The sequence below is a fragment of the Arvicanthis niloticus genome, chromosome 8 (genome assembly GCF_011762505.2).
Source record: "Arvicanthis niloticus isolate mArvNil1 chromosome 8, mArvNil1.pat.X, whole genome shotgun sequence".
NCBI classification, from domain to species: Eukaryota; Metazoa; Chordata; class Mammalia; order Rodentia; family Muridae; genus Arvicanthis; species Arvicanthis niloticus.
Genome location: NC_047665.1, coordinates 55,147,533 through 55,165,134, shown reverse-complemented (window position 1 = coordinate 55,165,134; position 17,602 = coordinate 55,147,533). Strand labels below are relative to the sequence as shown.

General features: G+C 38.6%; 1 protein-coding gene across 2 annotated transcripts in view; it reads left to right on the top strand.

Moving 5' to 3' along the window:
* Positions 1–968: 968 nt before the first annotated feature.
* Positions 969–17,602, top strand: part of LOC117713832 (aldo-keto reductase family 1 member C15) — a 35,664-nt gene continuing 19,030 nt past the window's right edge. The window contains exons 1-6 of one of the 2 annotated variants that reach the window (XM_076939404.1): positions 969–1,219; positions 5,485–5,652; positions 6,864–6,980; positions 7,791–7,868; positions 8,790–8,912; positions 17,444–17,553. In XM_076939404.1, coding sequence (XP_076795519.1) covers positions 998–1,219; positions 5,485–5,652; positions 6,864–6,980; positions 7,791–7,868; positions 8,790–8,912; positions 17,444–17,553 — 818 coding nt within the window. In that variant the 5' untranslated portion in view covers positions 969–997. The remainder of the gene's footprint in view (positions 1,220–5,484; positions 5,653–6,863; positions 6,981–7,790; positions 7,869–8,789; positions 8,913–17,443; positions 17,554–17,602) is intronic. The other variant, XM_034510323.2, reaches the window with a different exon arrangement.

Here is a 17,602-nt window from a genome sequence, read left to right as displayed (position 1 = left end):
TACTATTTTGTGGTCAGGGCCATACTAGTGCCTAGCATTTTATGGACTTATTTCTGTTCAGTTTCACTGCTGAATCAAAGAAAAGACAAAGTATGTACTCATTAAATAAATATCTTATACAACACTGGCCTATAATACACAATAAAAGGATTAATAAAATCAGGCAAAGATCTGACCCTGCCAAGAGATGGGGATGGACTGAAATAACAAGATATAGTGCTATTGGAAAAGCACTTGCAGAATTTCAAGACAAGAAAGTGTGACATAACTGTGACCCCGAGCAAAGTGCTGCTTAGGGTTTTCTGATCCTAGCTGAGGTTTTGAATTAATTTAGTGTATAATTCATCAACATGTTTTTTTTTGAGCTGCATTAATAGATGATAAGTACAATGTGAGGTGATGCAAGAGAGCATGATGAATCTTATCTAATGAGGCTGTGGGAGTCATGAAGAACCCGAGGCTCCTAGAGCATATCAAGCAAAAGTACATACTAGATGAATAGTGACTGTGATAGAGGAGAACAGACTCTTCTGGAAATAGGCAACTATTTCAACAAAGGCAACAATACAGAGCTTTATCTATTAAAGAAGCAAAAATAGAGAGAATCTGAATTTTGAATGAAGCCTTAGCACAGAGAAGATAATTAAATTACAGTAAATATTCCAAAGGAATTTTGATGTTCTATGAGCTTGGGCCCGGACATCAAACTTTGAGAAATTCTGTAATGTATTTTTTAATGTGGTTCATAAAACAAATAGAGAATGAGGAAAAAAACAGGTTCTGTAGCAGAATTCATGTATAGAAACAAACACCATGGTGATAATTTTGTATCTTATAATGTAAGTCTGTCCTGGTAATTAATTACCAGGAGTAGACTGTCACAATTACCTTTTTGGTTTAGGAGCTGAAAATCCAGTGTCTTGTAATATGTAAACTTTCTCTGTTTGTTTCCTGTAAGATATTTCTGTAGGGTCATGAAGGGATTACAAGAAAGCCAATGGACTCACTCCAACTTTATTTTAGAGCCTTTGTAATCTTGACCCCGCCTATCTTGACAGAAATAAAGAGTGCTGGAGCCTTGCAAGCTCAGGTTAGTCAAGGACAAAGTCCGATTGGCTGGGCTGTGGATATCATAGATTTCAAACATAGTCACTCAGTGAATCTGAATGATGGACATTCAATGCCAGTGCTTGGATTTGGCACGCATGCTTCTAAAGAGGTAAGTGGATCTTTTGGAACTAAAGGGTTGGATGCTACTTATCCTGGAAGTAATTTCAGAAGGCAGGACACCTATACCTGGTAGATGATTCTTCTGCACTTTTCTTTTACTACCTACAGCTTGCTTCTGTTCATGTTTGGAGATCACCTTTGATACTTGGCGAGATGCCAAAATGTTAGCTCTGGAGATTTGAAGGTAGATGATTTTGTAGGTAGACTGTCTTTTTATATTGTTAGTATCATTGTTTCCCAAAAATCTCGGTGCTTACTACATATTTTAAAAACCAGTCTTTGAACTGGTTTTTAAAGTTTTATGCATGTACACCACATATTTTGGCCATAGCCACCAGTTACCCCACACCTCTAACTCCTCTCAGACATTCACACATCTCCCTTCGAACTTCATGGCCTTTTGTTTTAATAACCCACTACATCCATTAATGCTGATTAAATTCATAAGGCCATCCACTAGAACACGGCCAACCTACTTGGGATGATATGCCTGAAGGAAACAGATTCTCTCTTTCCAAGAAGCCATCAGTTGTCAGTAGCATTTTAGGTAGGGCTGAGGTCTTGTCATTGCATCCACTGTGCATGTTGCAGTGTTGAACTGGATTGATCTTGTTCAGGTTTTGCACAGACAACACAGCTGCTGTCAGCTCCTGAATACAAGAAGTTCTGTCATGTGCTAAAGACACTGTTATACAGTAGTTTTCCTGTTCTCTTGACCTGTGGTTCTTACTATTTTTCTTTTTTTTAATTGGATATTTTTATTTATTTACATTTCAGGTGTCATCCCCTTCTCCCATTTCCTCTCCCTAGAAACCCCCTATGCTATCCACCCTCCTCCTTTTTGCATTTACACCATTTTAATTACATGCAAGTATTAAGGTCAGTTTTAGGTTGAAGAACTAGCAATGCAATAGATGCAAATAGTTAAGGAACAAGCAAGGCAATAATCAAAATTCCATGAACATTCCCATGATCACTGTTTCTAAGGGCTTATCAGGATGACCAAAATATCTGAGCCAACTTCCCTGTCCTAGCCCAATTATTTTTCTTCCTCCTTTCCTATGATGTTCTCTTGGCCTCTTTAAGAAATGGTGAGACATAGATATTCCTTTTATGGCTAAGCATTTCACAGAAACTTAGTCTCTCAACTTTGACTAGTTGTGGGTCTTGGTATTAGTCATTACTAAAATGGCAAAACAAAGCTTCTTGGAAGCAGACTGAGATATGTATTTATCTACAGGTGTAAAGATAAGTGTTTAGAGTGCAGTCAAACTGTTAAAAATGTCTATGAGAAGCTACAATCATTCTATTTATAGATTAGTATTGAAGAAGGCATGAAGTAACAATGGGGGTTGATCACACTTCTTACACACATTATACACTCATTCAACAGCTCATTCAGTGAACTGAAAGTATCAAAGTCTAGTCACAGGAAATAGAAGCTTTGGGGTAGCTTAGGAAGAATTGTCTCCAAATGACAAAGGTATCGATATTCTTAATGTTGGTGGAAGGAAGATGAAATATCAGCATCTGATAGAACCAGGTTATTTCCAATGGCATAATGGTCCTTTGGAATAGATTTAAGTGTATACTATGTGTTCTGTAGCTTTTAGCCAACATCTGTTAATATTGTTAAAGACAAACTTGTGTCTTAGGGAACAGAACAAATGCATTTCATAATGCCCCCACTTACAAAAGTAAAGGTAACACAGGCCTTTGTGAAATAGAAAAGAACAAATAGGAGCTCCTTCACAGTTTAGTAGAAGCTTTTATTCTGACTTTAACTCTACCAGTGAAACTATGGGCCTTTGCTGGAACAAAAGCCTGCTCCATTGTGTGTCTTGTGACTCATTTGTCCAGCCAAGTTTGTTTCAAACACAAACACAGGATATCAGATTAAATCATTAAAATATACACTGATTGAAATTTGAGGAAAATCTGTAAATATTATTATCCTGACTTTGCCTTCCAAAGGCAGCCTTGTGAGGTGTGGTGCTTGTCCTGGAAACAATAGTCGGTCAGATGGGTAGTTGTCAGCTCTCTGGGCATCTGCTACTCTCTCACTATGGTTTTTCTGGACATGAATCTAGCATCCTGTTCTTTGATCCTCCTAGTTTGGATGCAGACAAAATGACAGACTCATATAAATTTTCTGCATGTAATTTTTTTTTTTAGTGGATCAATTTTTGTCAATAAGGACAAGTAGTAGAATAAATAAACTAGTGTTTAATGTGGTGAATAGAAAATAATAAATACCCATTTTACTGTCTGGAGCATCATCTATGTTGACCATACCATCTATGATGATTTTGAATGTGTTATTTACTAAGTATTTGCAAGCAAAAGTAAAAGAATGAATTATGAAGGGGGAATAGAAACAGATATATAGCAAAGCATCATTAAATCAGGAGGCTACCACACATCTAGTAGAAATGAATGGTGAGAGTCACATTGAGGCAGCCAGCTGGAATTTCCCTGTTGCAAGTCCCTCTGGGCAGAATGTAGTATCGCCTTGGGTGAGGCTTCTAAGTAACTGAACAAATAGCAGCGGATAGAGGTGGTATCTTCAAATTAGATGCTCACAGTATCCAGCAGGAACCCACTGGAGAAGTTGAGGTAATAAGCTGGAATTCGTGATTTAGCTTTCTTTCCTTATGGACTGAGCTTCCCATGTCTGACCCTTTATATTATAGTGATACATCTTTCTTCTTCTTCTTCTTCTTCTTCTTCTTCTTCTTCTTCTTCTTCTTCTTCTTCTTCTTCTTCTTCTTCTTCTTCTTCTTCTTCCTCTTCCTCTTCCTCTTCCTCTTCCTCCTCCTCTCCTCCTCCTCCCCCCCTCCTCCTCCTCCTCCTCCTCCTCTTCCTCCTCCTCCTTTTTCTTCTTTTTCCTTTTCTACTTTCCTTCTTCTCAAAGTAGTGGTTTCCTATCATGGGATAAACAACATTCACTTCTGACAGGAATGATTTATATCCTAGCTATTTTTAAGACACATGTTTTCAATACCATTAGCAGCTTGAGTTTTCCCTCTTTATGGTACAAAGCCAGTGGGTCAACTTGACCCAGGGCAGAATGTTTTGGAGAACAATTGGCACAAACATACTTGGGTCTGAAGTTGGGGGAGAGGAAAGTCTGCTTGCAGAGCCAGCCAGCTTCTCGATGAGCTTTAAAAGCCTATGAAAATTTACCAACATAATGTACAACATGCATTTATGCATATTCTATTAAAGCCATACTGGTAAATTATATAATTATAAATTGATAACAAATCCAAATAAATGGATAACAAATCCATGATTAAGCTTTTAATTGCCATTAAAATGCATCTTGGCAATAGCAGGAATCTTCAACAGCTAAAGATCTGCTTCTGTGTGGTTTTCACAATAAGATAGAGATATTTGAATCATGCATGGAGAGCAACGAGATAATGGTTGTGGTGGTGGTGATGATGATGACGACGATGATGATGATGATGAAGAATACAAGCTCCATTACAAGTCAGGCTGGCATTAGACTTACTATATAGATAAGGATGTTGTTGACTATTTGATCTTCCTGCCTTTCCACCTCACAAGTGCTATGATTGTTGGTGTGGGCTACCACACCCACTTTTTATACTTCCTTTTGTATTAACCACCTTCTCCACCTTCTTCTCAAATACCTCTTAAAAGAAGGGGAGGTTGTCCTTTTGTTCATGAAAAAATATCCAGGATTTCAGAATCCAACACAGTGTTGGGCAAAACGAGGGCATTCAGTAGATGCTTACTGTAGCAATGCTGACTGCAAGTACTGGTCGAATGAAGGATACAAAAGAATCTTGCATCAACTAAAGATCCTATTTGCATGGAAATTGGGAATGATCGATAATAGGAACTAATTTTCAGTTGTCACCCCAACCATACCTATGAGTATGTACACCTGCCCTTTTCCGGGTGCTTTAGAATTTTTCTCCCTCTATGCTCGATTTCCTGCTAGCTAGTTCCTTACAACTGAACTTTATTGAGTGAAACTTACGTTCCAATGCTTCACATGAATCCCACATCACAAATTCATTCAGTCAAGATTTAGAAGTTAGTCTTGTTGTAGTCTGTGTCTTCAGATAGGTTGTAAATCTATTATCAGGATTTGCACCATCAAACAAGATCAACCATGGGGCTGACAGCAACTCAGAGAACATACTATGAAGAAACAAATGGCTTTTTGTTTTTTTTTCTGAGTTGATCACATCCCCAACTTTCTCTACTCTTGTTTCATAGATTCCAAAGAGCAAGGCTGCTGAGGCCACCAAAATAGCCATTGATGTGGGTTTCCGTCACATTGACGCAGCATACTACTATGAAAATGAGGAAGAACTTGGACAGGCCCTTCGAGACAAGATGGTTGACAGATCTGTGAAGAGGGAGGATTTATTTTACACCACCAAGGTGAACACTTGTGGCCAGAATACCTGGAAGCCACTGCCAATTCAGATATATTACTGGGGAGGGAGGAACCACCCGTTTGCTATCAATTTACATAATTCTTTATTACCCATTATATAATTATAGATTACAGGGCCAGCAAAATGGTTCAGTGCAAAAATGTGCAGGTTGCTATGCTTGGCAACCTTTGATCCCTGGGATGTACATGGTAGAAAAAAAAATGATTCCTGTTTTCTGACCTCTACATGCGTGGTACCCATGCATGTGCACATACACAAGAGCACACACACAGACACACACAGACACACACACAGACACACACACACAGACACACATACAGACATGCACACAGACACACAGACACACACACATACACACACAGACACACACACATGCACACATACAGACACACACACAGACACACGCACACACACATGCACACCAATAAATGAAAAATATTAAAAAATAAAAATCTTGTTTTGCTCTGATGTATATTAAATGTGGAATATAGCTACTCTGTTTTTGAGTATCAGACATTGTTTAGATGTAGAATAAGAAAACAGTTCTGTTGGATTATCTGGCATCTCTGGACCCTGAGTAACTAATTCTTAAGTAGATTACCAAGTGATGTTGAGATATTGTTCACAAACAGAAAAATCATTTTCCAAATCAGCACTGACTAGACTGAAATTTGTCACATTCTCTCAGGAGGAAAGCTGACATTCGTGATGTGATCTGAGCTGAGGTCTCTAAGGAGTCTCATCTTTATCTTACACTGGTGACAATTTGTTTTTAGACTGACTCTCTTGGACTTTGTTCTGGGTTTACTAAGGACAGTGACTTCATTCTCACCAGCCCATCATTTCTTCGTTTCTTCAAGCCCCAAGCTTCTAAATCTCAAAATACCTAAGTTGGTTGTTTTCTAAGTCCTGTTAATACTGTTCACTTTGCCATCACTGAAATAAATGTCAGTATTCTATTGATGATGTGTGCTATACAGGACAGCATAAACCCAGGCAGGGTTATGGGGGAGGATCTGGGAAAAAATGGGTAAGAGTAAAATCATGATCAAATATATAAAAATATAATGTCTGAACTTTTAAAAATAAAATCTATCTAAACATTTAGCCCTAGCTGTTCTTAGCTTAGCTGATACCACCATAGAGGGTCTCTATCCTTTCACTACAATGTGTAATTTTGTTTGGACACTGCAGATTTGGGGTACTTTCTTTAGATCAGAGTTGGTTCGTCAGTGCCTGGAGAGATCGCTGAAGAAACTTGGGCTGGATTATGTAGATCTCTGCCTTATTCATTTGCCGATAGCTATGAAGGTCAGTTTTATTTATGCCCTTGGCTGTTGTATTATGTCAGACCAGCAAGTTTTCCTGGGCTCTTGCCAAGAGAGACACATCTATCTGAGGAGAATAGAATGGCTAAATGCTTTTAACTCTTTATGACAGCTGACTGACCCACAGGTGAGACTTCTTAAAATACCCATGCTCCAGTATTCTGAAGAGTCAAAGTTCAAGGTCTCCACTGCCGTTTAGCTATAGTTCCCAAATGTGGAGACAGCTGAGACTCCAGGGGTTTCTCCACATTCTTAGTTAATGTTCTAGCCTATGTGTATTGTGTATCGTTCACACTAAGACAGAGAGATCTGAATTTGGGTTTGAATTTGGGCTTGGGCTCCTTTAGGCCTTGTGGCTTCATTTTCTTATCATAAACATGATTGTTGATCATATCTAATGGACTCATTAACTCAGAATTGAGTTATCACAAAGTGGACAAAAACCTCATGCTTCATATCATAAGTTCTATCCTTCACACCATTCTGTCTTTGGGATATGAAATAAATTCCAGTTGAAGGAGCCCTCATAATTGGTGAAGTTTAGGGCTTCATGGTGGGGGAGTGAGGGGGGGAGAAAAATGGAGGCAATCAAGGGGAAAGATATTCTGTATTATCTCTTAAATAATTTCAGTTTTCCATCTCCCAAGTCTCCCTTTACAGACACATGTGCACAATACACACTAAGTGATTAATATAGTCTCCCAAGTGTTGAATGAGTAAGTTCATTCATTCGCCACTAGAAATTGACTATTAGGGAAAGTATCTGTTAACTTCTTTTTTCTCTGCATTCTAGCCTGGAGAGGAACTTATGCCAGAAGACGCTAATGGAAAAGTCATTTTAGAAACAGTGGACATTCGTGATACATGGGAGGTATGTCCTGCTGCAGGGGTACCCCAATGCATTATGGGTAAGACTTGTTTTTTTCATCAGTTGACAGACCTAAGACATATCATAATGCCAAGTCTTATTGTGACTTGTTATGCTATGTTTGGGTGATAAACCTGGGAGGGCTGCTTTTTTCTGTAGGAAAATAAAGAAGGGGTAGATCTGGGGCGAGGCTTTGTGGGAGACAAGAACTGAAGGGAGTGAGGGATGGGAAACTGTGGTCAGGATGTAATATATGAAAAGAAACACAAACAAAACCTTCTTTATCTCTGTAATCTCATCTGTAAAGTAAGAGTTGCGTGGCATGACTTTAATTTTTAATCTCAGCTATAGTTTGATGTTGTCATTCCTTTGCCTTATAGAGCTGATCAAAGATATAAGCTAGATAAAGGGGGTCAGCAGAAAGAAACTCAAGGGTCACAACACTATTCCAGGACAGATAAACACAAGTTTAGAGAAGCGTAATCTGCCTTAGCACAGAGAAAGCTATGATTGAGAATGAAACATGCCATTATACATCCTATCTCATATATAGCTTTCAACATCATAGGAAACATGTAACAATACTCTTTCTATTAGCACAAGATCTGTGAATTCTATGCCTTTGACTATGATGGCATTTATTGAAGAACCATTGCATGCCTGGCATCAAAACAGGTGCCACCAAAGAGTGTGGGAGGAGGTAAGGGGAGTCTTGTGTATATTTGCTGTTCTCAATGTGCATGTAATTGAACAAGCAGACAAATATGTATTCATAGCAGGTATGTGCATGAGTCAAGGCTGTATTCAAGTGACAACACTGTTTAGAGTAACTGAAATTATTATGTAAGTGTTCAAAAATGTTCAAGGAGAAACTCCAAAGGACAGAGTACAATATATGTTTACCAGATTTTTCTTTCTTCCCAGGCCCTGGAGAAATGTAAAGATGCAGGTTTATCAAAGTCTATAGGGGTGTCTCATTTCAATCACAAGCAGCTGGAATTGATTCTGAACAAACCAGGGTTGAAATGCAAGCCCACTTGCAATCAGGTAAGCTCTTAGTCCACCTTGGCCATCTCTTACCTTTTGTTCTTTGCAAACTTCTTCCTTACTCGATGCTTCTTAACTTTCTGTTTTGAATTAGCTAATTAGATTACAACTATTTTTTTTCTGAGCTAGGAAATATCAGTGATGGTTCAGGTTGACTAGACTGGTAAGAACGAGGTCTTCTAAATCAGCTGTGGACCTGAGAGTTCTATGAGACACCCAGGTGAAGATGTGTTGAAAGTACATTGTTAGTTTGAAGCTCAAGGTTGTTAGGGACAGATGATGTAGCAATGTACTGCTTCATGGATGGTCATTAAGGGCACAGGATGGATGAGTTCTCCCATTCTGTGATAATGAGAAGGATTCTTAAACTTTTTTTCCCTCTGGACTCTTTGAGCTCTGAGGGAAAAGACTTGATGGAGATATACCAGTTAGAGCTATGGTTTCCAAGATCTCTCACTCACGGCATGATGTCTGATTGTGCATCTCTGTATTTGCTCCCATCTGCTACAAAAGGAAGTTTCTCTGATGGTGGGTGGTTGAACAAGGCTCTCTCTCTTCTCTTTGAGACCAGTATTTGGTTTTACCTTAGTTCCCTGGTCTTCCTAGTCTCATGTTTTTGGTCATCCAAGTAGTGTAGGTATGGGTTTCATCTCTCGCATGAGTCTTAAATGACATCACAGGATTTGTGCCACCATTGCGCTGGTATGCAGGGAGCCAAACCTATGAAATTACCTGCTGTCCTGGAAAAACCTCGTCAGTTAAAGTACAAGGTTAAAAAAGGACGTTTGCGGTCTCAGGCCCCAGGAACTTAAAGGATGTCTGGTATTTCCGGGAAGCCGGTTATGATAGTGGAATGGTCTTAGGCAATGAGGATGGGATAGAGGGATGGCCTTAAGCAATGATCCTTGCCTAAACTTCCCGTTTTGCTATGCCTTATAACTGGCCACCTGAAATTAAAACTGAGAACTTGATCAGGACTCTAGACTTGTTCTTCTTCGCGTCTCTTGTCTCTTCAGTCTTTCGCCCCACTCCCTAGGTCCTCATTGAATTTCCTGCAGGCGGAAGCACTAGTATATCTTGCAGGTGGGATACCACTGTAGAACAAAGGGATTGCAGCTAGGCTGGTGTTTACATTTTTCCTTTGTCACTATGCAGAGTACCTTCCTGTAACAAAAATGCTGGAACATAGGGGTGAAGGCTCTATTAGGCACCAGCTTGACAACTCCATGTTCAGTGAGTTGTGTATGTATTGTTTTTAGCCTTGCTGTCAGTTTGTGAAGAGCAAGATTATATATATAAATTTAATATACTATATATAGTTTATATATAATTGTATATGTTATATATTACATAATGTATACATTTTTATATACTATGTATCATATTATATATTATATAGTTTATAATATATAATTATATAATTACAATAATGCATATAACACATGTATTATAGTATGTAATATATAATTATATATGCTGTATATACTGTATAACATTATATACTACATATAGTATATATAATAATGTACTATATACTGTATAATATATAATCATATATAATATATACCTCCGAGTGGTTTTGATTTGCATTTCCCCGATGACTAGGGATGTTGAACATTTCTTTATGTGTCTCTCAGCCATTAGAGATTTCTCTGTTGAGAATTCTCTATTTAGCTTTGTATCCCATTTTTTTTTATTGGGTTATTTTAGTTTGTTGGTATCTAATTTCTTGAGCTTTTGATATATTTTGGCTATAAGCCCTCTGTCAGATATAGGGTTGGCGAAGATCTTTTCCCATTATGTAGGCTGCTATTTTACCCTATTGATGGTGTTTTTTTAGCCATGCAAAAGCTACATAGTAATATATAATATAATATAATATTTAACATTATATTATTATAATAGTAATTACATTAATATCAACATAATATAATGTATATCATTAATATTCTAAATATTATATATTATTAAGTATATCTATTGTCATGTTTACTATATATACTATAAATATTATATTATATATTGTTATATATTATATATTATATATTGTTATATATTATATATTAGGTATGTAATATATTTTATACTTATTATACTACACTTAATATATTACTTAATATACTTAATATAGCACTTATATGAAGTATAATTACTTAATAATATACTCAAGTATAACTTATATTATATTCAATAATATATAATATTATATTGTAAGATCCCCCCTCGAAGGGAGGACCTTCCTCTAGCCTCAGGAATTCACAGCCACCCAAAAACTCACAAGACACCATTCTTGATACAACAGCATGAGGTATATTTCAGGGTCAGTTGACTGAGGCTGAGACTTGTGACCCACGCAGGGGCAGAGGAGTGTCGACCCAGTTGGCTGGGAGTGGAGGGCTTATATAGGGCAGAACCACAAACCAAGAGGGGGCTGGGGGGTTACCAAGGAAACATAACATAAAAACAGTAGAAAGTCTTAAAAGGTCCCAACCCAAATTTAGTCAGGGTCATGCGGAAAACACCTTATACACTTATCTTTTGTAAGGATGTAACCTCGCCCAACCATTCATCTTGCGGTCAGCCAGTTCCTGGGACCACCCAGATGACTTGCATCTTTCTTGTGGTCAGGAATGTGTCTTTCTGCTTTGGGCCTTCCCCAACCACAGGTGGGTTCTCTTTCCTGAGGTATGAGGAATGTTAATCCAGAAAGTGTCCTCTGACTCAGGGATAATGTACTCTTCCCAGAATGTATCCAGGGGCAGTAAAGGCCTGAAATCTTACATTCAGTTCTGCTTTCTTGGACTAGTGAACCTGCATTTTTTTGCTCAGGTCTAGGGGTCATAAATACTTTCTTTATTTTTCATAAGTTTTCTATATCTTTCAATATGTCAATCAATAGTTGTATATAATAATTATAGAGTATATTATATACAATTATATATACTTTATATATATGATATCTATATATCTATATATCAATACATCTATATATCTATATATCTATATATCTATATGAAGGTTCTACTGTATTAGGTTTCCATACTACCCCTCAAATGTCCTTTAATTTCAGCTGTTTCTCCCAGAGGAGGTGGAGGACAGTAAGAAAACAAGGCCCTCTAAATCAACATGAGCAAAGCTCAATTGGACTCAGAAACTGAGTTAGCTTGCTCAGGGCCTGCTTAGGTCTGCACCATGTCTTCTCTGCTTACACTATGGTTTCCAGTTCAGTGTTTTATGGAATTCCAGAGTGTACAAGCAAGTGGGTCTTTGATTCTTGTGCCCTCCCTTGGGTTCCTTCTGTTGGTTTGTCTAGTTTGATCTTGATGGGACAGTTTTTGCTTTATGTTATATTTTGTTATATTAAAAAATTGTTGAGACCCGTGCTGGAGCCTCACTTTGGTCAGCCAAAATGTTGCGGCCCTCTCCGCTTCACGCTTGGGGGCCAAAATGTCCTGGACCGCTCTGCCACTTTGGTCTGCGGGTCAGGGTCTAGCAAGAGAGAGAGAGAGTGGGGGGGGAAGAAGGGGAAGAGACACGAAAAATAGAGACAAGCCAGAGGGTCTGTAGTCAAGTCTCGTTTACTGTCTCCCATAGACTATATTCACACCTACTATTCACCTCCTATTGACTATATTCACCCTATTACAAGGAAATCCTGGGTATTTATAAGCACAAGCAGGAGAACACAGGTGAAGACATTTTACCACGTGCACTATGCAGCTGGGGTCACTAAACAGCAAAACAAGCTATGTGGGATAAAGAAGATGTTTGTCAGAGTGTGTTCAGCTGTTGTAGGCTGTTGAAAAACAAGTCTCTATCAGGGTATATGGTTCAAGATGGCTGCAAAGTTGATAGCTGCTTTCTAGCCGCTTTCTGCTTAAAGTCAACTCCCAACAAAAAATGAATGAATTGAATCTAAATCGAGCCACTAGGGTAAAGGTTAACTATGGAGTTGTCATTTATCTCTGTTAGGAGGGGAAAATAGTTTTTTTCCAATGGGAATGACCATGAGTATATCAGGCACACCAAGGCAGACATCATGTTTAGGAGCAGTTGAGCAATGTATAGTGGACTCCACAGTTAAGGAATTAAAAAAAAAAAAAAGGAAAGAAAATTCAGAGAACAGATTGATAACCATGGCAAGAGGTTCTGGCCAGGAGCTGAATCAAGAACTGTCTCTTAGGCTGAGGGAAAAATAATACATGTATGTTGTCAGGAACACCACAGGAAGCAAGAGTGCTGGAAGGGGCTAAGACTGATGAACAGCATCTTGCAGGAGCCCTCCAGTCCAAGAGGAATGGAAAACAGTAGATAGGTTTGGTGTCAGAGTTCACAACAAACTTCCAAAGTGGTATGGATGCATGGCAGAGCAGAAAGAGGGAGGGAAGAGTGAGCAATCACACAAATCATAATTCACATAAATATTCAAAAACCACAGGAGGTGCTGGAAAAGTATCTCTGTGGTAGACTGTCTGTTTAGCATGTATAAGACCTTATATCATCAACACTGCAAAAACAAACAAATAAATAAAAACAAACAAACAAAACACATACACCTCACAACTGCTACAAAAACCCCTTCCTAATACTTGTAGTTATGAATGGCTATTTAGGCAATCCTTGAGGCCTGCAGCCATCAGGGACTACCAGATTAGGCTCCTACCTCAATTCCCTGTCTGCCAGTCCTTCTGGACAAACCCAGCAGAGGTGAGTTCCTCCCTGTCCACTCTGCATTCTATTCCCTAGGCCACAGCCCCCTTGCATGCCTGGAGGCCTGCTGCCCCCAAGGATAACAAGATCCACAACTGTACTACTTGCAATCTCAGGGGTCTGTAACCATCAGGGACCACCAGCTCTGCCTGTATCCCTGGAAACCTGTTACCATCCAGGACAAACAAATGTATCTGTAATCCCAGAGGCCTACTCTCATCAGGGACTACCAGCTCTGTCTGAAGCCCCAGAGGCTTACTCCCATCAGAGACTACCAGGTCTGCCAACACCAGGGACAACCAGAAGGATAAAGGTCAATGTAAGAACACAATCAATAAAAGCCAGGGCAATATGACACCACTAGAACCCAGCTATCCTAGTACAGCAACTGTACTAGAATAACACACCCGAAGCACAAAGAAATGACCTTAACTCTAATCTTATAAAGATGATGGAGGCCTTTAAAGAGGAAATGAATAAATCCCTTAAAGAAATATAGAAGAATACAATCAAATGGGTAGAGGTCTTTAAAGAGGAAATGGGTAAATATGAAGAAATACAGAAAAATAAAATTAAACAGGTAAAGGGAATGAATAAAACTGTTGAGGACCTGAAAATAGAAACAGAAGCAATAAAGAAATCACAAACTGAGGGAATCCTGGAGATGGAAAACCTAGGGAAGAAAACAGGAAAAACAGATGCCAGCCTCACCAACAGACTACAGGAGATGTTAGAGACTCAGGCATAGGAGATCTGACAGAAGAAATTGATACACTGGCCAAAGGAAATGCTAAATCTAAAAAGTTCCTGGCACAACATCCAGAAAATTTGGGACACTATGAAAAGACCAAACCTAAGAATAACAGGAATAGAAGAAGGAGAAGACTCCCAGTTCAGAGGCCTAGAAAATATCTTCAATAAAATCATAGAATAGAATTTCCCAAACCTAAAGAAAGAGATGCCTCTAATAGAACAGGAAGGTTACAAAATACCAAATACATTGAACCAGAAAAGAAAATCCTTCTGCCGCATAATGATCAAAACACTAAATGAATGGTTATATATAGTGTTATAAAAATTTTAGTCTTAAATAATATTCTGATGATTATACAAAAGGTGATTCAGGTTTTTAATATCTTTTGTTTTTCCTGCCTTTAGGAAGCTATTTGTGGAATATTAAAATACAGAAAAAAAGCACATACTCATATGTGTGCATTTCATTTTTGATTTTCATTTTGTTTTTGTTTTTAGTTTTTAAAAAATTGGATATTTTATTTATTTACATTTCAGATGTTATCCCCTCTCCCCCCTCCCCAAACCCCTTTTGAGTTGTAGTCTGGGTACACAGTCCAGGCTAGACTAAATAAGCCTTGAGATTTTCTAGCCTTGGGTGTCTAGCACTGCAATTACAGTTACACAAAAAGCACTTGGCTTCTGTACTCATTTACTCCATTTTTGCTTATTTTTATTTTTGCTTATTTTTTTTTTTAGAAGATTCATTTTTAAGAGAGTGTGTGTTTGAGAGAGAAGTGGGTGGGGGACGGGTGTGAGGGGAAGGGTATGGGAGAAAAGTTCTGCAGGTGCTTACAGAAGCCAGGAGTGTCGGGCTCCCCTGGAACTAGAGTTGGTTGTGACCTACCTGGTGTGAATTCTGGGCACTGAACTCAGGTCCACTGTTAAGTCCGTGTGTACTCTTCACTGCTGAGCCATCATTTTTAATGAATATTCTCCTATCAAATTATTTTGATATCTTACAATAGAGAAATGTTTAAATGTGTAATGGTTCATGGGCTTTTTTTTTTTTTTTTTTTTTTTTTTTTTTTTGATACCGAGACTCAAGGGGGGAGGGGGGGGAAGCTTTGGCTACAATAATAGATGAAAACCATATCAAATAACATGATTCCTGGTCAGGTACAATGTTTCTGTTACAAGAAATCAAAAACTCAGCCTAAGTTGGCTTAATGAAGACGCTGAAGCTGGGTGTAGCGGCACACGCCTGCGATTCCAGTGGTTAGGAGACAGAGGAAGGAAGATCAGAAGTTCAAGCAGCCTCAGCTACAGAGCGAGTGAAGTTCAGCCTGGGCGAGGAAAGAATGTCTTTAAAAAAAACAAAGGAAAAAGGAAAACCGTCGGTTTCCTTAAAGACTCTTTGTGTTTATTTCCTTTAGACGTTGCAATACATAGCCTGTAAATAAACATAAGTTGTAAAAGAGCTTCACCAAAAGGGGCTTCTGGGGCTGTCTCTAAGGGCAAGAAGAAACGTTTTAACATAAAACGTTTACTGGCATAGTTTATTCATACGAGTCATGGACTTGTAGGACAATGGACCCGTTCTTAAAGCAATCATGAGAGTAGCACCACCATACGCAAGAGCGGGTCAGCTTCATCTGGAGCGCCGCGGCTGGAGACACGTGCAAGCATGTTTGCTAGACTAAAATCACTGCTCGTAGAAAAGCTGCTCAGTAAAGCACATTACGTGTGCCGTGCTTAAAATCATATAAAGCCCCCAAAACAAAAACAAAAAAACCAAAAACTGTACTGCTGCTGCATCGTTCTGGTGGAAATCCAGGCAATTTGTGGTGGTTTCTTTCCTAGACTTAGATTGAAAATATTTTTAGTAACTTTCAAAACCCTTTAACTTTGCAAAATTTAAAGCTACAAGAGGTACATGAGCATTGCAGTTACTTCTTTCACATACACTCATCATCACACTTAAGTAGGCATGATGTCATTTTAGCCCATATTTGAAAAACACATTTTTTAAAAAGTTAATGCTGCTAGAATACTATTAAAACACCTACACTTTTAGCAATGCTTGGTATCACTGAATATCTTGAGGGCTAAAACACGATCACGTCTTTTTATTTCCTTGGTACTCAGGTGTGAAACAAAGACCTCACACACAGTAGGCAAATACTCTAACCTTGAGTTATATTCTTGGGTCCTTTAACAAATTATTCTGAGGTAGAATCTCTCTGAATGCTCCAGCTGACCTTGAAGATGACACCTTCCTGCCCCAGTGTCCCAAGTAGCTAAGTGTTTGCCACTATGCCTAGCTGTGACATTTTTTTTCCAACCAATTAGTTCAAAGTAGGGAGTAAGGAAGGTTTATCCATTGTGGCTGGGTGGTATGGCTGTTAAATACTTCTTTACACCAGAAGGTTCTCTCTCACATCCTCTCCCCCTTTCTTACTCTCTCTTCTGTCCCCACCCTAATCTGGGTCTTAGTTTCCACTCTGACTCTTTCCCCTTTGACTTAATTATGAAAGATATTAAGTATTTTAGCCGATTCAAATTTCCTGTAATAGGGGAAATTAGTCACTGCGATAGTTTGGTATGTTGCTTTTGAATTTCTTATATGTTAAGGATCAGAGCAAAGATTTGAAAACAGAAGATCAAAGTCCTTTGAGTCCACGGGTGTTAGTGGACAGGAGATTTTCTCATCCAGTATAGTTTACATGCTCACACTCATTTGTTCCCTTCTGCTCCTTCTGCAAGCCTTCTATTCTGCCTGGAGAAGAACAGAAGAGTTTCAGGCTAAGCTTGCAGTCTTCTCCCCTGGGGCTATACTCAGTCATTGCTCTAATAGGGCATTAGGCTTCATTCTATAGAAAGTGACAAAGACCGCAAATCAGAACAGAAGATTTTAGTCTTAAAATGCTTACAAAAGGACAAAAAAGTATTTCAGGAAAAAAAATCAATTTGAAACATATTGTACTTAAGTCAATATAGAAGTAGACTGGCCCTTAAGGCACTTTTAAAACCTGCATGACATTGTTGACACATATATTCTATTAACATTTCCTTTTGGAAATTTACAGGTAGAATGTCACCCATATCTCAACCAGAGCAAACTCCTGGAGTTCTGCAAGTCCAAAGACATTGTTCTAGTTGTGTACAGTGCCCTGGGAACCCAGAGAGACCCATACTGGTAATGAGACTCGTAGACTTTACTTCCTTATGTCAATAATTTTATGTTG